Source organism: Arctopsyche grandis, unplaced genomic scaffold, assembly GCF_051622035.1.
Source record: "Arctopsyche grandis isolate Sample6627 unplaced genomic scaffold, ASM5162203v2 HiC_scaffold_50, whole genome shotgun sequence".
Taxonomy (NCBI): Eukaryota; Metazoa; Arthropoda; class Insecta; order Trichoptera; family Hydropsychidae; genus Arctopsyche; species Arctopsyche grandis.
Window position 1 is genome coordinate 13549 of NW_027518452.1, and position 21258 is coordinate 34806.

At 29.8% G+C, this 21258-nt stretch overlaps 1 protein-coding gene and 1 non-coding gene across 2 annotated transcripts; one reads left to right on the plus strand and one right to left on the minus strand.

Annotated features, from left to right (window-relative positions):
• Positions 1 to 3956: 3956 nt before the first annotated feature.
• On the minus strand, positions 3957 to 4039 carry TRNAL-UAA (transfer RNA leucine (anticodon UAA)). The gene has a single exon. It is a non-coding gene; the product is annotated as a tRNA-Leu (tRNA).
• A 12738-nt stretch (positions 4040 to 16777) lies between these two features.
• Positions 16778 to 17197, plus strand: LOC143921925 (uncharacterized). The gene has a single exon (XM_077445248.1). The coding sequence runs from the start codon at positions 16778 to 16780 to the stop codon at positions 17195 to 17197; it is 420 nt and encodes a 139-aa protein (XP_077301374.1).
• Positions 17198 to 21258: the final 4061 nt, after the last annotated feature.

The following is a 21258-nucleotide window of genomic DNA, read 5'->3' on the forward strand; positions in this document are numbered from 1 at the left end:
TTTCTTCTACTACACCAAAAGTGAAATATTTGATGCAAAATTCAAATATAAATTTTATGTATTTTCCAAAAAAGTTTTCTGTTTTTTCTGATCAAAAAGAGCTCTCAGTCCCTTATTGTATAGCACTAGCTGTTCAAAATCCAATTTTATATTTTTCAAGAATTTTATATCATATTGAGCATAAAATAGAAATAAAATTTTCTAAAAACTTCTACATTTCTAATACAAACACACTTAAAAGAGCAATTTCTATCGCATCTGCATCTCGTAAAATCGATTGGAAAAATACCTTAAAGCATAAATTTGGTTACACGTTTTTTAATATGTTGGGAATTGATTTAACGGATAGAAATTTAAATGTTGAAAATTTAAATAAAATGCAAAACTTAAATCAAATATTTGATCAAGTGAAATTTTCTAATGTTTGCACATATTTTAATTTGATTGATTCAGAAAACCCACTAGATAAAACATTGGTACATCCTAACAACTATTCTACTGCAGCAGTTGTTTGTCAAGGGGTCTATCACAAATTACTTAATGACAGAGCTGATGCAATTATGAATTATGAAAAATATGACGTAATAAATGATCAAGAAAAAATAATTACACTTGTAGTAAATCGCCCCAGCTTATTGGAACACTTTAAAATAGCACCCGATCTGCCAGAAAAAGAAATTAATAATTTGTTACAAATGAAAACAATACTTATGAGATTAAATGAAGTCACATTTTCTGGAGCTTCAGATATTCAAATATTTGATGATCTAGTGCCACAATTTAATTTAAACCAAATCTACCCAGGAATTGTAACAAAAGTTGGCAATGATTTTTTCTTATGTAAAGTAGAAGATGCTAGTGTTTATGTAAAAAAGACAGCAGAAATTACAATAAATCAACTTATTAAAGTTGAAATTACAAAAGAAAAACATGAAAAGCTAGGATACGAAGGGATTTATATTGAAGAGGTCGAAACAAAAGTCGACAGATTTAAAAATCATACACTTTTTAGAAGCATGGATCAAAATAAATTAGAAAAATACATGAATGAAAACTCACACACCGTGCTCTTGCGTCCATCTGCAACACCATCCAACTGTGTGATTGTTTGTAAACTTGATCAAGATCTGTTTCTTCCAATAAAACTTAAAGAAACTTATGAAAATGCAAATTTATATTACAATTACCAAGATATTCATTATTCTTCACTGGATAAGTTCATAGATTCTTATGTGAAGCAAATATATTTACAACTTTCAAAAATTATGAAATTCAAGTATTTTTTTAAAAGCGCAAAAGAAGCACTACAATATTTAGAATCACCTGGAGAATTTGTGAAATATTGCATTATTTTGTCAAGGGAAGCAGTGGGATATTTGGAATTTTTAATTTTAGGAAAAAAATTATTTATAAAATTAGATGGAAGTAAATTGACATTTAAAAGTTACAATTTTGGTTCACTAGAAGAAATGGTTTCATTCTTTAAAGCAAACAATGACAAGTTATAATACAGATTAATAAACCTATTTTTACTTATTTTTATTAAAATATATTGGCTTAGAGTAGTATTTTAGATTGTATTTTATTATATGCCTTTAATTACAAAAATTAAGCCCTTTTTTATAAAAATATATTGGCTTAGAGTAGTATTTTAGATTGTGTTTTATTATCTTTCTTTAATTACGAAAATTAAGCCCTTTTTTATTAAAATATATTAGCTTGTTGTGGTATTTTAGATTGTGTTTTATTATCTGCCTTTAATTACGCGAAACCCCCATTTCTACTTATTTTTATTGAAATATATTAGCTTGTTGTGGTATTTTAGATTGTGTTTTATTATCCTTCTTTAATTACCCAAATTAAAAATAATACCGGTGCATTTTTCCTATTGGCGGTTGTATTATAGCCATTTAAGCCAATGCTTTTTAATAAATGCCCTTGTTATCTCTATCTTCGACTTTTAAAGTTAAACACATCTCAATCTTCTAATGAATATTAAGATATAAGATATAAAATATTTAAAATTATTTCGAGCCATAATGAAAATTAATATGTATAAAGCTTAAAATGCCACACTTACTTGCCAAATAATTGCTAAAGTAGGATTTTAAAGAAACATGGGTATTTATTTAAAAATAATTTATATATCCAACTTTAAATAATTAACCCCTTGTTTATAATAGGTCTGCAGGTAGCGGCAATTTTTAATAACGTGCATATATTTTAATATCCAACTTTAATTAATTAATCCTTTGTTTATAATAGGTCTGCAGGTAGCGGCAATTTTTAATAACGTGCATATATTTTAATATCCAACTTTAATTAATTAACCCCTTGTTTCTAATAGGTCTGCAGTTAGCGGCAATTTTTAATAACGTGCATATATTTTAAAAAGGCTTTCTTTAGTTTTGGGAAGATTTTAATGTTTTGAGAACTAAAAATTTTTATTCGCAATTTTTTCTAAATTCAGCTTTTATTTATTTCAATTTTATTATAGCTATTTAAGCCAAAACCTTTATTAAACGCCCTTTTTTGATACTTTTTGTCCCTTTCTTTAAAAATATCATATTTTCTTCTTCTGTCTAGCTCATACTTTTTTTTTAATATTTTTCCCCCCTATGATTGTCTTTGAACCAATGTCTCCTATGGATCTCTTCAGCTTAGATTTAACAAATTTAGATAGACACTCGGAAAATTACAGTTTTAATTATTACATGCAGTATTTTATATCACATCCTTTTGATTTCTATTCCGTTAGAAGCTTTTTTTATGAGAAATTTCCGAGTAGTATGATTTATACTAGTCCCGTCCTTGGTTATATTCTTGGAAGAATAGAATTCAAAGAAAAGCCTTGCTTACATCTTAGTGGTCTTTCGGTTAGCCCCTCCATAAGGAAGTATAAAATTGGCACTCAACTCATGAAGATGTTTGAAAATAACGGGAATTCTTATAAAAATTGGTTTATTGATCTTTATGTTAGAAAAGAAAATATTCCAGCAGTATCTTTTTATAAGAAATTGGGATATATCAGATACAGAACAGTAATGAAATATTACTTATCCCCTGTAGATGATGCATACGATTTACGTAAATCCTTAAAAATCGATCAATTTAAAGAATGTGAAAACCCAGGAAAGGATTTGCACGTGGATCAATTAGATTGCTAAAAGAAATATTAAAAATACCGTAAAGTATAAAGTTATTTATTTAAAGTTTTAAATGGCAAATATTTCCCTTTTACAAATCTTTGTAAGGGGTAACTTTAAACCGTTATAGTGTCATCTTCTATCAGCATTGTGAGTATAAAAATTCTTGTTTTAGTAAAATTTGAATTTAATGACAATAGGGGTAACTTTAACAAAAATTGTTAATTAAACCCCAATGCCAATATAAAAAACACTAAAGGTTGGATTATAGATAATTAGGTTATTGTTATTTGATAAATATTTTGCTATGATTATAAACGACTTTTGTAAATAGAATTTAATGTCACAGGGGTAACTTTAAATAATGGATAATTGTTTAATTGGGGTTTTCCATACTCGATCCAGGAGTCACAAATTGCAATATTTATTTAACTTAGAGTTGTTTATACAAGCTATGTAATTTTAAGCTTTTACAATAATAATAAATCGGTGATTTGGGGGTTTTTGTTGAATTTTTAATTTAAATAAATTTTTTTAATATCCGCATTGAAATGGTATTAATTAAATAAGCCTGGATGCCTAATATGTCTTCAAGTAGCAACAATATTTAATTTAAATAATCAAAGATAATTTTTGAAATAGTATTAATTAACACTTAATGTCTAATATGTCTTCAGAAAACAGTATCCCGTATTTTAATAAACCTGTTAAAATTGCCCCAAGCAATTAAATACTTTTCAAACCCACTTAACTTTTTAACTAAAATATTTTTTGTATTAAAATTATTTTGCACACAGTAAAAGCAAAAAATACCACCAGTGGGGTTCGAACCCACGCACTCTCAGAGTAACAGATCTTAAGTCTGTCGCCTTAGACCACTCGGCCATGGGGGTTAAAGAAGATCACGGCAATATACAAGAATTTACGAAATTGTTTTATTTCTTTTGTTAAAATTATACCTGTTTGAGTAAATACTTTAAAAAAAATTCTTCTTTATTATGGTTATCTTTGCCTGTTATTAATAATAATTTTAGGTCTATAGTCTTGAAGTTTTAAACTTTAATGTAATTGATGTGTGTTTAAAACATATTGTTATTTTTATTGCACTATTTGTGCCTCTATACAAGAACTGCTCTTTTTTACTTTTTCCTAATTATAGATTCTAACTAGATAGATCTAAACTAATGATTTTTAGATAGAGATTGTAAGAAAGCGATTAACGAAAGCGGATGTAGATCGGTTTGTTATTCGATTGTTATAGAATTTAATGGCAAAGGGCTCAAGGTCAATTAGTCCTAAGCTAGCCGATTGTCGGCAGAGGGATAGATGCTATAGGGGTCCCCAGAGTTTTGTAGGAAACTTCTTTTTTTGCTGTAGGCAACCACTTTTCAATAAATCCGATTTTTTTTATTACTAATGGTTGGATTATAGATATTTAAGCTATTACTATTTAATAAACTTTAGATAATTATAAATAATTGGTGCAAAAAAAGTATAATTTTAATTTCATACCCTTAATTTTTTTTAAAAAAGTTGCATAACGACTCATAAGTGCTGTTATTTGAAGATTATTAAAAGGAGTATTTGTTTAATACTGTTTATACAGTGGGTGTTTTTAATAAAACCCCGACTGTATAAATATCAATTATTTTTACACATTTTCCAAACCCATGTATAAAATAGTGTTAATATATCAAGAACAAAGCCTTATTTACCGTAATAGAGAGGTTAATCCATTAATAGAATCTTTAATAGAAGGACTTATGAAGGTGGGTGATTTATTGTGGAATGAACAGCTCTTTACAGTGAAATGCCATCAGCAAATTATCACACTAGGAAAAGTAGAGGACACCCTTGTTGTTGTAGTAGACAAAACACTGGGAAATTTAGAAAAGGAATTTAAAGAATACAAAGAAGGAATGGAAGATTTATCATATAAATTAAGGGATTTATAAAATGATCAGAATTTAGGATGTGCAATAGAAATGTTATTTATTGTCTGTATTGGTTGTTCAAAAAAGGCAATGAAAAATGTATTAGCAAATAAATAAAAAACAGGTGCAGACATTAATATTTTGAATGTATTATATCTATTTAAGCCAATACTGATGAAAAAATACATTTGTTAAGATTTTATCTGTTTTTTATTGGGGGTTTGGATTGAATAGGATAAAAGTATATTTAACAAATAAATCTAATTTAATGGTTAATATTTAAAGCAACTGTTTGTAATATGGAACTCTAAATCTTTGATCGTTAATTTGAAATGTTAAAAAACAGCACTTTTGTAAAAATTTCTAAATAAATGTTGTTAATGTTGTGTTATCCTCTATTATTAAAAACAGTGAGAGTTTGCGATAAACATGTGTATTTATTTAACTGTATAATATATTCAACGATTTATAATGAAAAAGCTTGCGCTATCTTCTATTAATACATTGCTAAATATTTGTTAATCGTAGTTTCGATTTTTTTAAATCCATGTAAGCCAACACTATTTAATAAATGCACTTGTTATGATTATATTTGGGCCATTTTTTACTAAAACCGAATATCATTTGATGATAAGCCCTTTTTAATTTTATTTACAATTAGTAAGTGTTTGTATTTCTTTTTACAATTGCTACTTCACATTTCTATTTATATTGAACGATTAAATATTACGCTTAACAACTCTTATTTTACATTAAAACCTTCAAATGGGTTTTCATTCTCAAATATTTCTACGAATTACTACTCTTAGCATCTTTTATTAATCTTTAAATCTCTTATTTTACATTAAAAGCTTCGTTTTTAATATTCACAAATATTTCCAAGGTTTCCCTTTTACCACTCTTAACAGCTCTTATTAATCTTTAAAGCCTCTTTTTTAATATTCTCAAATAGTTCTAAGGTTTCCTTTTTACCACTCTTAACAGCTCTTATTAATCTTTATAACCTCTTTTTTAATATTCTCAAATAGTTCAAAGGTTTCCTTTTTACCACTCTTTAAAGCTCTCATTAATCTTTAAAGCCTCTTTTATAATATTCTCAAATATTTCTATGGATTCCCCTTAATTATGTATTAATACAAAAATGGCAATAACTCTTTATATTGGTGCCTTTCTTTATTTCTATAACTCCACTTAATTATGTATTAATACAAAACTTACAACTAATCTTTATATTGGTGCTCTTCTTTATTTTTATTATTTTGCTTCATTTTTCTTTGTAAAAAAAATTTTGCAACGTACCCAAAATGAATGTTAAGAATTTAGAACTAAATCATTCAAATCTTTTTGAAGAAGGAAAGCACACAAGTTATGAAGCAAATTCTAAAGAGGATACAGAAACAGGGGATTCTATTTTACTGGCTTCTCCATCATCTTCGACTCACCGAGTTACTTTCGATTGCGTACCAAAAATAAAATTAATTTCATCTAATGAAAATAAGAAAGGAAATTCAAATCCTTTACGTAAAGTAAAGAGATCTTTACAATTTGAAGTTAGAGATAAATCAATAATTTTAAATAAATCCATGTTAGAAGTTGCTAAAAAAAGAGCTAAAAAATACAGTGTTATAATCCCATCTAAAGATACAATTACATTAAAATATAAAATGAAAGAAGATATGGAAGCAGATTTAAGAATTCTTGGTTTAAAACCCAAAAGTTATGTTGAAAACAGATTAATTATACAAAATTTTTCATTTAGAGAAACTGAGGAGAGTGTTTTAAAGTTTTTTTCTAAATTTGCACCGGCTGAAAAAGTAATTTTAGAAAAAAATTCTAAAGGATTTTGTACTGGGAAGGGAACAATAACTTTTGCTACTTCTTATAATCCAATAAATGATTCACAATTATATAATTTGAGATTAAATGGAAGAATTTTAAGGGTTGAAAGAATAAAGAAGCAAATGGTTAACACTTCAAGATTGTTTATTTCTCATATGAATAAAAAATTGAAAATTTCAGATCTAAGATTAATTTTAAAAAAAAATAGACACGTTCCTAAAAAAATTAAAATTGATTTATTTGAAGATAGAAATAAAGGTTATGGATTTATTGAATTTAATTCTCCACAAGAAGCACAGAATTTTATTGAAGATTTTGACAATTTGAAAACGGAGATTGGGAAAGAATCTTTTGTAGAGTTTTCACAAGAAAAGGAAATGAAAAACAAAAACACCAGAAAGTGAATGGTAATGATTCTGATCGTTAAATTAAAGATTTTAGATTAAAAAACTGTTATTTTAAATGTATTTATCAAAGAAATATTTGTATATTTAACATGTTTTTAATTTAAAATATTTATTTAACGATCTTTAGGAATGTATATTCGATTTATAACCGAATGCGTCATTAATAAATCTAAACATTTATTTTTAAGAGTTCTTTAGGAATGTATATTTGATTTATAACCGAATGCGTCATTAATAAATCTAAACATTTATTTTTAAGAGTTCTTTAGGAATCTAGATTTGATTTATAACCGAATGCGTCAATAATAAATCTAAACATTTATTTTTAAGAGTTCTTTAGGAATGTATATTTGATTTATAACCGAATGCGTCATTAATAAATCTAAACATTTATTTTTAAGAGTTCTTTAGGAATGTATATTCGATTTATAACCGAATGCGTCATTAATAAATCTGAACATTTATTTTTAAGAGTTCTTTAGGAATGTATATTCGATTTATAACCGAATGCGTCATTAATAAATCTAAACATTTATTTTTAAAAGTGTCTTGTGCCAGCTAAAATAGCGTAAGCTCTTCATAATTTAAGGATTTTCCTTTCGGGGTGATTTGGAGGTTAAAAAGATTTCAAAACCAATTGGTATTTATTTAATCAGGTTTGATATATATATTTTACTTAAATAAATACCCATCTTTGCCTCAAATTCTTACAAATCATAAAAGATGGCAATAAATGTTGTTGTTCTCTGTAGACCTATTAGACATTAAGGGTTATTTATTTAAGACTATTTCAACAAATGTTATTAAAGCTACTAATATATAATAAATCACACGTAATGCTTATCATCGGCTATAATACAGCCATAAATGTTAATTGAGCAGATATTAAATTGTGAGGAATTTGTAATATATTTGATTGCATAATTAAAAAATGTTATTTGAAGTAGATATTTAGTAAATACAATTTTAGAGTAGTGTTGTTGTAATATATTTGATTGCATAATTAAAAAATGTTATTTGAAGTAGATATTTAGTAAATACGATTTTAGAGTAGTGTTGATTCTTTATATCATATATCTATGTTAATTTAGTGCTGGTTATTACAGAGGAAGATAATCATAACAAGGGGTTTTATTAAATAGTAATAGCTTAAATATCTATAATCCAACCATTAGTAATAAATCGAGATTCCAATACCATAAAACATAAGTATTGGGTTGGAATACAAAATAATACCAAATATACGCGTTAATACTAAGATGCGGGGGTTTTTTATCTATGCGCATAGTAATTTAAGATGGTTGTAAATATCCTAATTATTTAATTAAGGAAATTAGATCATTGAACGTTGGTTTTATATAAAGTTAAGTTTTTTCCTTCTTTTTCGATTTTCAAATGCGCAGGACAAAAATTATTTTTGTTCAGCCAGAATCTAACGAAATACTAGAGACGGCGGAATCACGGGGTCGCATCCCAGGTGGGACTTTGGGAGCAAGTTCCTCATTGATCCTTGCCATGTTATTGTCCGAGCTGGTCGTCTCCCAGCTCAATATTGTCCTGTTTTGTGTCCTGTTTTGGAATGTTCCTTTTTTAAGGAAAAGTTTGGCGGTGGTGTTTTTGCCACTACGTATTGGAATTGTTGTTGTAATGTGTATCCAGTGGAGGATTTATCCTTTATGTGATCACGTGTTTTGGCCTGCTCGGACTTTCTGCAAATTTTGTAGAGATGTTTTCCGTGAAAATGTATTTGTTATGAAAATGTTTTGTATTAAGTATGTAGAACGTATGTTCTTCATGCTTTTTAGATATTGTGTTCGGGTTTTTGTTGTGTGTATAGCTAATTACTGTCTTTTTATTGTATTGAATCTATTAAAGTTTCTATTTGTCGACTATTTAAAAATTTTAATAAAAATTTTCACGAAAAGAGAGGAGAAGTGTTTTGGAAAGAGAAGTTTAGTAGGTGAAGAGTTTGTAAGACAAACAGATTTAGTAGTAGTTGTGTTTAATAAAATTGTTTATTGTTCCAGTAAGTGTTGGTATGGTACTTTTGTATCGTTTTCTGTATCAAACTTATTTAAGTTTCTATTTGTCGACTATTTAAAAATTTTAATAAAAATTTTCACGAAAAGAGAGGAGAAGTGTTTTGGAAAGGGAAGATTAGTAGGGAAAGAGTTTGTAAGACAGACAAAATTAGTGCTGGCTGTGTTTAAAAAAATTATTTATTGTTTTAGTAGGTATTGGTATGCTATTTTTGTAACGTTTTGGTATTCCCAGATCTTCTATTGTAAGGTTGTGTGGGGTTTATTTATTGTCCCTGTGAATACTGGTATTATTTTGTTGGATAGCTCGAGTGTAGGGGATAATTGCTCCCCCTGTGATAAGTATGTGGTCGTTTAGCCCTGAAGTGAACTCTATGATATATTGTGGACGTGTGAAGGTTAGTGTTCGGTCGGTTCTGTTGAAAAGTAAAAGGAAAAATTTTCTGTATAAAATCTCTAAGTATTTGTGTCAGAAAGTGTTTGTTGGAAAATGTTTTTTCTCTTCAGGTTTCCTGAGGAAGGAAAAATTTGTGAAAGGAGATTTTGTTGGTAGAGTTAAAATTTTATTGGGCAATTCTGGTTTGGTGAGGGGTGAAAAATTTGTCCTTGGTAGAAATATATTGTCAAGTGCAAGAAGTATGGTAGGCTGTCAAAGTACCATTTCGAACTGTAGTCGTATAAGAAAGTCCCCAGTAGGGAGACCGCTTGGTAGTATTATTCGTTTTGTACGAAGGGTGAAAAATTTAAAAATAAGGTGTCTGTGACCGTTGGTCTTAAAAAAGCTGCGGAAATCGTTTTGAATAGTGTAGAAAGTAGTTTTGTTAAGCCTTCTGTGGCCCTGAGACGTTCCCCGGGCAGAAAAAGTGAGTCTTCGAAAATGGTATGGCAAAAGTCAGAGACGTCTGAATCGAGGTTTGTGGAAATTGGAAAAATTCAGTTGTAGGTGAGGTAAAAGAAAGTGTTAAAAATGGGGTAGAAGTAAGAGTTGGCTCACATAGTGTAACTAAACTGTCGTCTTGGAAAAGTAATGTTGGTTTTCAGTCGGTTAAAGAAGCAGTTGCAGTCCCTGGTGGTTTTGCTGTTAAGAAAATTTTAGTCAAAAGAAAGAATCCTAGTGAAGATTTAGACCCGGCTTTGTTGAGAAATAAAAGAGCTGCAATTATTGCGAAGAAGTCTGTTCTCAATAGGCCTGTTATTAAAAGTCTTATTGATGCGCATAAAGAAAAAGTTACAAGGAGGAAATTTGAAATTCAATGGGCAGATTCTGTCCTTGTGGACGCTAATTGTGTTGGAGTTTTGGAAAAGAATGATATTGAGTATAAGCACATTTCTGAAAGTGATGAAGAGAGTTGTGGCAAAAATTTAGAAAGTAATGACATTGAGTATAAGCACATTTCTGAGAGTGATGAGGTAGACCCCGATAGTGTTCGTACCCAGAAAGCTGTCGTTGCATCACAAAAGAAGCTTGTTTTCCCTGTGTTAAGCAAAAAGAATTGTTGTGTTTCTGTTTCTGTTCCTTTAAAAGAGCCTGTGAATAAGGCAAAATGCACTGGTGTTGTCCCCGTTCCTGTTGTAAAGTTGTCTAATAAAGTCAAGTGTAGTGCGGTTGTCCTGAAGTCATCTGTTGGTATTGCTGAGAAATCTGTAATGCCCTTGAAAAGCCCTGTTGTTAGCGCCTTTGATAGAATGTTTCCTGTTGGTATGAGGAAGGTCATGGATCCCCCGGGTAAAGTCCAGGTCCTTGTTAGTAGTTCTCCTGCGAAGGTTTTAGTGGAAGTTGATGCCCCGGTTTTGATAATTGAGGATCAGCCTCTTTTGAGTGTTTTAGTTGATAGCGATGTTACTGTACCGATTTCTAGCGCTGTTACTTCGGGAGTGTCTAGAGAAGAAAGAGCCCGTGTTAAAAAAGTTAAGATAGAAAGGTTGAAATTGAAAAGAGCCAATACGTTACGGTTTAGGACTTGTGCTGCCCCTATAATATTGGCGGAATTGTTAAGACGATTTAAAGAAATTGATAGTAGTACTCGTGTTAGTAGAAAAAGTGGTAATACAAATTTCACTGAAATTGTTCTGTCGAAGAAGAATGTAAAGAAAGTTATGCGAATTGGGGAGTCTTTTGAGAAGTTTACTAGTTGCAAATTAACTAGAGTAGTGAGTGTTCGTCATAGAGCTCCGGTAGTCTGGATGAATTAAGTATTGTGACCTTAAATATTAACAGTATTAACAATAAGATTATTGAATTGTCTGAGCTTGTGGCGTTGGATAAGCCTGATATCCTTATGATTCAGGAAACTCATAGAACGGAATTCAGTAGTAGGTTTTGGTTTTCTGGTTATAATATAATTGAACAATTTTCAACTGATGTTAGAGGCGAGAATGGTTTGTTGATAGCTATTAGAGAAGAATTGCTTGGGAATTATACTATCGAGATTTGAATAATTATTATCTTGTGATAAGTCTAAATGGAAAAGAAAAGGAAACTATTAAATTAGTGAATAATTATGTACCGATTACCGGCGAGAAGGAGAATCAACTGAGGAAGATGAGAAATCTACTTTCGAGCAAGAAAAAGACTGTTATTATTGGTGATTGGAATACTACGAAAAAGGATTTTAAGAATTCTCTGAGGAAGAAAATGTGTTGTGTTACTTTAAAGGTACAGTTCACGGTGGAAGTCGTAGTGTAAAAGGCAGTGAAACTGATAGGATCATTGATTTTTCAGTTTCTAATGATAATGCCCTAGTAGTTAGTGAAGTCTATTTGAAAGATTGGAGAGTGTCTGATCATTATCCTGTTAAAACAATTTTGAAGTGGCCTGTAAAAGAAGTTAAAGTGTGTAGAAGGTTAGATTTTGATCGCGTAAGGCTTAGTGAACACAAAGTTAAGAGGAGAATTCTTAGAACCCCGCTTGCAGTTAATGATGCAGGCATGATAGATGGCCAAGAAATGTTTACGTCTTTCCATTCTGAAATGAATAGGATGTTAATCAATTCTAAAGTTTTTAAGGCCTACAAAGTTAGGGAGTTAAGACCCCATAGGAAGATTCGTAAGTTGGTTGAATGGAGAAAGACTCTTTCTAGTCATGAAGAGGTTAAAAGTATGAATAAATTGATTCAGGAAGTTATTAGGAAAAGTCAAAAGAAAAGGTATTTGAACTATATTAAGAAAGGTTGTGAGTTTTTGGAAAATGCTAATTATCGTGATGCTTGGAAATGGATTAAACAAATGTCAGGTTGGGGCGCTCTGCTCAGAAGAGCTCCCCTCTGCTTGACAAAGATACAAAGACTTTGGAATCGTCTGATAGTAAGAAAGCAGAAGTTTTTAGGAACCATTTAAGTAAGTTGGCTGAAGTTGAAAATGTTGAGCACCCCATAGTTGTTGTGTCGGAATGTGTTACTGAGCTGTCTACTGCGTCTGATAGAAGTATTACTTGGAGTGAAATTAGAGAAATCTTGTGCAGATTGCAAAATAATAAAGCTACTAGCCTGGATGGGATTCCTTGTGAACTGTATAAGTTGGTTAGTGGTGATCTGGGATGTGAGAAAAGTATGAGTAAAGCTATCTTGAAAATGTCTAATTTTTGTTTTAGTAATGGGTTTACCCCGAGTCAGTGGAAGCAAAATGTCGTTGTTATGTTGTTTAAGAAAGATGATCCTGAGGATACTGATAACTATAGAGGTATAACCTTGATTAATACGTTGTCTAAAGTCTATTTGAAAGTAATTGCTGACAGGTTGGCTGTGTTGAATAAAGAATTTAAAATTATTAGAAGTGAACAAATTGGTTTTATTGGTGGTGAACAGGGTCTTGGTGCTGCAGCATCTGTTATTGAAATTGTTCAAAGAAGGACTTTAGATTCTAGACAGACTTGGTTGGGATTTATTGATTTTAAGAAGGCTTATGATCTGGTTTCTCATCAACTTTTATTTAACAAACTTCATGAAAAAGGTCTGGGGCCTAAATTTATCAATTGTATTAGAAGTGCTTATAGTAGTACTGAGCTCTGTGTCCGTGTTAATTCAACAGTATCGTCGACGTTCTCTTATAAGAGAGGTGTTAGACAAGGTTGCCCGACATCTCCTTTGTTGTTTGATATTTTTATTGATGACCTTTTGGATAAAATTCCTGGTGTTCTGATTCCTAGAACTAATTATAAAATTCCTGGAATTTGTTTTGCTGATGATACTATCATTGTTGGCAAAACTGCTGCAGATATTAATGATAAAATGCTTAGACTTGGTGATTGGATGGAAGTGAATTGTATGGAAGCTAATGTTGGTAAGTGTGGTGTTATGGTTTTTCCGGTAGGGACTGCCCCGTGTGAAGTTAAACTTTATGATAAAGTAGTGCCTAGTGTTGAGAATTATACCTACCTTGGTGTACAATTAAACAATAGAATGGATTTCAGTCAAATGGCTAAATTTAGAATTCCGAAAGGTATAGCAACTTTGAATGTTATGAGTAGAACTTTAGCAGCCGCTAAGATTCGGTTACTTTTAAGATGATGTTGATAAAAGCTGTTTTGATCCCCAGATTAACGTATGGTATAGAAATTTTCGGACATAGGTATTCCTATTTATCCGGAATCAAAAGTATTGTTAATAAAGCTATTGGAAAAGTTCTGAAATGGAGTAAGTTCTGTCGGATAGAAGTTTATAAAGAATTTGGTATGACAACTTTTGAAGAACTTGGTAGGTATAGGCAACAGAAAAGTCTTGTAGATTGGAGGAGCTCTAATGGTCCTATTTTAAAATTGATAAATTCGAATGGATGGATAAAGAATTGGCGTAACCCGAGGTCTTGCAAGTTGACCTGGCTCAACGAAGCTTACCGTTTCAGCAAAAGAAATAAGATTACTTTGGATTCGAGGAGAAGTGTGAAAGAGCAGATAAGTACCTTGTTTAGCTCGAAGAAACGCTTAAATCCTGTTAGTAAAATGGTGTATTACGTGATGAATTGCAATTAGGTTGTGGTAGAGAAGTTTTGAAAAATTCTCTTAAAGCGGAGACTATGAATGGTTTTAGATTGATTTTAGAAGTAAGGACTGGGACTCAGCCTAACAGGTTCCAGTTGGTTGGTAGAGGCGAAATTAAAGAAGATTTTAAAGATAAGTGTTTGTTATGTAACGAAATCGCACCAGATAATTATAGGCATTGGGTAACGGATTGTAAAGCCATGGATGTTCATAGGTATGAGTACCTTGATAACATCATTTTCGTAGCGGCGTTGGGCTAGTGGTCAGCTTGCTGATTCACTCCCGAACTGCCCGGGTTCGAGCCTCGCTTTGGTAGGTAAAAGAACATTAACCGGGACGCCGTTACAAAAGTGGGCGCTAGTCGTATTAACCCCACTATAAAAAGACTAAGACAGTATGGTACTGTCTCTAATTATAACGCCAGCTCAGGGTCAATGGGACACTTAGTCCTAAGGCTAGCCGACCGTCGGCAGAGGGATTAAGCTGGCATAAGGGCCGTGGGGGGTTTACGCAGCAATGCGGTTCCCCGACCGGATTACAGAGAAACACACGAAGAAAACTAACAAAGTATTAACAACTACAGCTTAAATAAATCCGAACATTTTTTTTTTTTTTTTTTTTTGATAACATCATTAGAATTTTTAAAGCAATAGAAACGGAAGTTGATTGGAAGGACAAGTTATTGAGTTATATGCTGAAAGGCCGTCTAAAAAACAACTGTGATAAGGAACTTTTATTAAAAGAAAGTCGTAGGATTGATACTTTCCATGAGAAGTTGGCACTTCTCAGGAGAGTGAAAGTTAAGGAAGCCAAACAGGAAAAACAGAGTAATGTATGAGAACAGGCAGTTTATTTGTGGAACATAGTGTAACGCGCGGGGATTTGAATCGAAATGGAATGGGAATGTAACGGAATATACTTTAGTACCTCTTTTTCTGCCAGAAAGTGTGTACTAATTTTAGTTGGTTGTTGGGTTTTCTGTCTTGGTAGTAATCATATGACTGATACCGTGGGGTTCAGTTTTTGCTACGAGACAAGAGTCCCTCAACTGACAAAACTATCAAACAAGACAGTATGGTACTGTCTCTAAATATAACGCCAGCTCAAGGTCAATGGGACACTTAGTCCTAAGGCTCGCCGACTGTCGGCAAAGGGATAGAAATGCTATAGGGGCCTCCCAGAGTTTTGTGGGCAACTTCTTTTTTTGCTGTAAGGCAACCACTTTTCATTAAATCCGATTTTTTTTTTTTTTTTTTTATAAAGTTAAGTAAATACCCATGTTTACCACAAAATCTTACTTTTAATAATTATTTAATCATTAAACGTATTTATTTTAATTAAAATTGTCAATTTAGAACTTTCATTTATTGATTGCATGGGTAAATAATCCATGCTTTATTTTAAAGCAAAATTTTACTTAAAAATCTTCACTTAAGAAAGCAACAGAGTTACAAGATAACTCTACAGTTGCGACAATATTAATAAAGGATTACACAACAGTAATTTTTGTAAATTTATAAAAAGTGCTAAAAATGCTTTTAATATAGCCAATAATTGTATTTTTGTCGGATTAATATGATTATATTTACTGGTAAACACTTTAACTCCTTTTTCAATTTCACTGTATTAAAAACAGCATGTTTATAAATTTCAAAGAAGATTCAGAGTGTATTTAAACCCCAATATAAAATAATATTAATTTTATAATGGAGTTTGCTTATAATGATTTAATAAAATCAAAAAGTACTCTTTTTTCTTTAAAAATTGTACACAAAGTCTTAAGTATTAAAGATCGTATTTATAAAGGTTAGATTATACATATTAAAGCTAATAATATTTAATAAAGGCAGGATTATACATATTAAAGCCAATAATAATTAAAGTAAGAGTTTGAGGTAAACATGGGTATTTATTTAAGTATAATATATATATCCAACTTCATATAAATGCACGTTTTAGTTCGCCTATAAATATCGTGAAGTTAAAGAGTTAATTAAGCAAGGAAGCTTAAATTTTTTAATCTGAACATTTATTAATGATGGTTATTAAATTATAACGGCAAAAATTCCACTACATTAGGGTTTCCACAGCAGTTTTTAAAGTACATCTTTGTCGGAAATAAACTGTTAAATTACTTAGCACAACGAATATTTGCAAGTTAGCCCCCAAATATTAATCCTTGAAAATAAAAGCATATTTATGAGCATTTATCAACTATTCTTTTCGTTTGGGAATTCACACTTTTTTCACTCCTTTACATCTCTCGAATCTATGTTTATACATTACAATTTCCAGTACTCTTTTCAAATTGGATTGTGGTTATTTAACAATGTAAAACATAAATCTTAAGTACTTCTTCTATCTTATTCTTTATTTCTGTTCTTTTTTTATTGAAGAAAAACTTTATGAAAAATTTTTCATTTTCCTTCTCCCCCAAATGGAAGACACCTTTAACAAGCCAAGTCCATTACTTCTTTTTAAAAGTGAAAATGGTAAGAAAAAGACCTTTAAGAGATATCATTCAGATAGATATTTAAGACTTAGAACAACATGGAGACATCCAAGGGGTCTTGATAACAGAGTTCGTAAGAAGCATTCCGGAGTACTTGAAATGCCAAGTAAAAGATTCAGAACACCTGCCATTGTTAAAGACATCCTACCATGTGGTTTTAGACAAGTTATTGTTCAAAACGTAAATGATCTTAAAGCACTCACCTCGGTTAACAGAAGATATTGTGCAACCATTTCTAAAACAGTTGGTGCAAGAACTAGAATTGCCATTGTGAATGAAGCCAAACTCCTTGGGATTCACGTAACAAATGCCATGGGTAAACTTATGCAAGTAGTTGAAGAATAAACTTTTTTAGCACAAATATTTATTTTAATTTTTTTAATAATTTTATTGTAATAAAAGAGATTTAAAATTTAGTTTAATATTACTGTTATAATCGGTCAAGATTAATACCCCTAATGTCAATAAATATTTTAAGTAGTAACAAATACATGTTAAGTACGAGTTTGAAAAAGGGTAGTATTTAGTATTTTATTTATCCTTTTTTTATAATCAGAGTACTACATGTTAAGTAGGAGTTTAAAAAAGAGTAGTATTTAGTAATATATTTTTCAAAATTTTTATAAGCAGGGTACTACATGTTAAGTAGGAGTTTGGGGGTAAACATGTATATTTAGTATTATTTTAAACAGTGTAACTACATGTTAAGTGGGAGTTTAAAAAAAGAGTAGTAGCTGGCATAAGGGCCGTGGGGGGTTTACGCAGCAATGCGGTTCCCCGACCGAATTACAGAGAAACACACGAAGAAAACTAACATGTATTAACAACTACAGCTTAAATAAATCCGAACATTTTTTAAAAAAGAGTAGTATTTAGTAATATATTTTTCAAAATTTTTACAAGCAGAGTACTACATGTTAAGTAGGAGTTTGAGGTAAACATGTATATTTAGTATTATTTTAAACAGGGTAACTACATGTTAAGTGGGAGTTTGGGGTAAACATGTATATTTAGTATTATTGTAAATAGAATATAATGTCATAGGGGCAACTTGAACAATTATATTTATCCAACTTTTGATAAGCAGAGTACTAAAAATTATAATGAAGAGATCATATTTCTGGAAATCAAAAAAGCATTATTTATTGTATTTGTTAGATTATAATTATTTAAGCCAATAATATTAAAAACCCCCTTGTTATGTATATCTTCGATTGTAATTTTTAATAAATTCTATAGTTCTTAACGATTAATTATAAATTTCTGCAAAATAATTTAATAAAGTGCGTTAAAAATTTTTATTACTTAGCAAATAAATAAAATAATCATTTTACATATTAATGATTCTGCTAAAGTTGCCGCTTATGCCATTATATTCTTTTAACAGTTTCATTTTATTTTTAATTTGAACAGCCCCTAATGACTCTGCCAGAATCCTTGTTTAATTTCAAACATAAACCATTTAGAAATATCATACTTGAATACATAACACTTAAAGAATATAAAAACATTGAAATAGAGGCAAGGCTAGGCACCATTACCAATAAAATTACTAAGAAAAGGATAAATTTTAAAATTGATCATCCTATTTTATTTGAAAATTTACCACATGAATTTGCTTTTGAAAGTGGTGTCGAAGAAAAAGATTATTTAAAAATTAAAAATTTAATAGCTGGAACTAATAAACTTGACATAACTTCTGATAATATAGCAATTTCCAATAAATTCCGAAGGGTTGAGTCTTCTGCAGATCCTAATGAAATATATTTTCAGAGAAAAGAAAAAATTAAATCAATGGATATTTTTCTCCCTAAGTTTAAATATGATGTTAGAATATCTATTAGTACAGAGACCGTTGCAGATCCAAAAGATTATGACCCTACAAAAAAGTCAATAAGTAGATCAAGAAGAAGGGAATCACTTGCTATCGGGCCATTTACTTTTGATTTTACAAAGATATTTGATAATAAACAAACTAAAGCAAAAACATATGAAGTTGAATTAGAAATTAAAGATTATAAAGATGGGCTATTAGATTTTTCAGAGATGGTGTTTTCATTACCTTTAATTGAAATGGGCGTGGATAATAGAAAGCAGTTTCGAAAGATATGATTTTTATAAATTTTTTAATATCAAAGTGTTTTCTTAATTAATATCTTTTGTGTATTATTTTGTAATTAGAATATCAACTTGCAGAACGTAACGATAGATTCTAATCGGCTACAAATGTGTTGTTAATAATTGAATCTTTTGTGTATTATTTTGTAATTAGAATATCAACTTGCAGAAAGTGACGATAAATTCTAATCGGCTACAAATGTGTTGTTAATAATTGAATTCTTCCTGTTTTATTAAAGTTTACGTAATACCGGAGAATTTTTATTCCAACCGAAAAAGTATAAGTCTTAAAAGCAATATTCTTACAAGGATTGCCATGGTAAAGATAATAACCAGATTTTCGAAGTAAACTTTCTTGATCATTGATAATTATCGGTTGCTGTTAACTTTAAAAGATTATAAAGTAGTGTAAAAAATCTTTAAGGGTAATTAAATTTACCACTTGAGAGATAAAGTGTGAAATAGATCGTGGCGGTCACATAAAAATGGATATATTTATTTAAACTGCTTTGAAAACTGTACAGAGTTTAAAACTTGTGTTTTTATACAGAAAAATGAAATTAAAAAAGGTTTAGCATATACTTTCTCTCATTAATAAAAATTCTGCCAAGAAAACGGGAACCCTGGTAATTTGTTTTTTAATTTTCTTTGAAATGGGAAAGTTTAGGGGCTACTAACTGATTTTTTTTGTTTTCTAAAGTTAAACAATCAAATACATTTACTTTTAAAAAAAACAAGATGAGATATATTTTTCAGAATTTGTAATATGGTGGTTTATATAGATTTTTTACATATTTCTACGAGATAACTGATGCATTTACGATGGTTTGACATACTTGCCAGAAAATTGGTGGGAGTAATTGAGATTATATTAAACATCTTGAAAATTTTTTAGGCTCGTGGCTCATCTTCAAACCATGTGATAAAGCAAAATATAATTAAAAAATTAAAGTTAATAACAAAGATACTTCAATAAATCGTTTTATTTTTATTTTTAGTTTTTTAGTTTTTGTTGTTTAATAGGCTAAACCAACCAAATTGGTTGCTTCAGATGCCTTATTCACATACAGATAATAATAAATTTTGATCTGTTTATTTGATGTTTAACAATTACAAGTAAATACTAAACAAAAAAATCTATATTGTAAATAATGAAACTTTGGCTTATTGTTTTTAGAATAATCCGCGGAGATTCTGCAGTTTTAAAATACTTTAACAATAATGGATTTGAAATTAATGGTCTAGAGAAAAATAGAAATTTTATTACTTTGTTAAACTATGGAACAACCAAAATCTATCTTAAATCATCTGGAAATTCATATTTTACCAACTTAAAAGCATTTGAAGATCCATGTGAGAATAAAATTATTGGATTATTAAATTCTGCTGCGGGATATTATAACAGCTGTAACAATAAAATACAGTTTTTATTTAGAGATTCTTATTATAACATAGACACTACAAAAGAAATAAATAATATTGAAGTTTTGCCTAAAAAAGATGCACCTCAACGAGTCAAAGAGATGCTTACAGAAGATGTTAATTACACTTCGGATACGTTTTCATTTGAAGAAAAAAGTGATGATTTACCCGAGTTAGAAAACAATGGTAAAGGAAATGTTAATTCGGATAAAACAGAAAACAGTTTGAATGGCAATAATTCTTTTGTCATTAAAGTGTTTATTTTCAATAATTCAAGAAGAACTTTAAGGTTAGGAAGGGAAATTTTGAAAAATACCAAGGATATTCTTGATAAAACCAATAAAATTTTCCAAGATAGTAAAATACCAATATCAGTTGAAGTTTCAGGTATTTTGAATTTTGAAATCGAAAATAATTTTTACAATTCAGACGAACCGATTGTCTCTTTTAAAAAATTAATTGAACCCACAAGATTTTCTAGATTTAATATTAAAAAGCCATTAGCCAAATCTGATCTTACTATTTTAATTTCAGAAGAATTAGACAAAGAGGAAAATAGATTGAACGAGTCCCATCTTAAGATACATGGAATGACTTATATGGGTGGAAGCGTAAGATTAGATTCTTCATATTCTGTTGTTTTTACATCAAAGGAAGATACAGATTATTTCATAGCTAAAAAAATTGCACATGAACTAGGACATTCTTTAAATGCAAGGCACACAGAGGATGAATCAATTATGGAAAAAACGACGTGCAAAAATTGTAGTGATGAAAAAAGATTATTTAATGCAGATTCTAAACTTCAAATACTTGATTTTATCAATAAGAATTATAAAATTTTTAGTAGAAACCCAGTAAAAAAA

What these genes read in the sequence shown, in the direction of transcription:
- LOC143921925 (XM_077445248.1), top strand. Translation starts at nt 16,778, where the DNA reads ATGGAAGACACCTTTAACAAGCCAAGTCCATTACTTCTTTTTAAAAGT.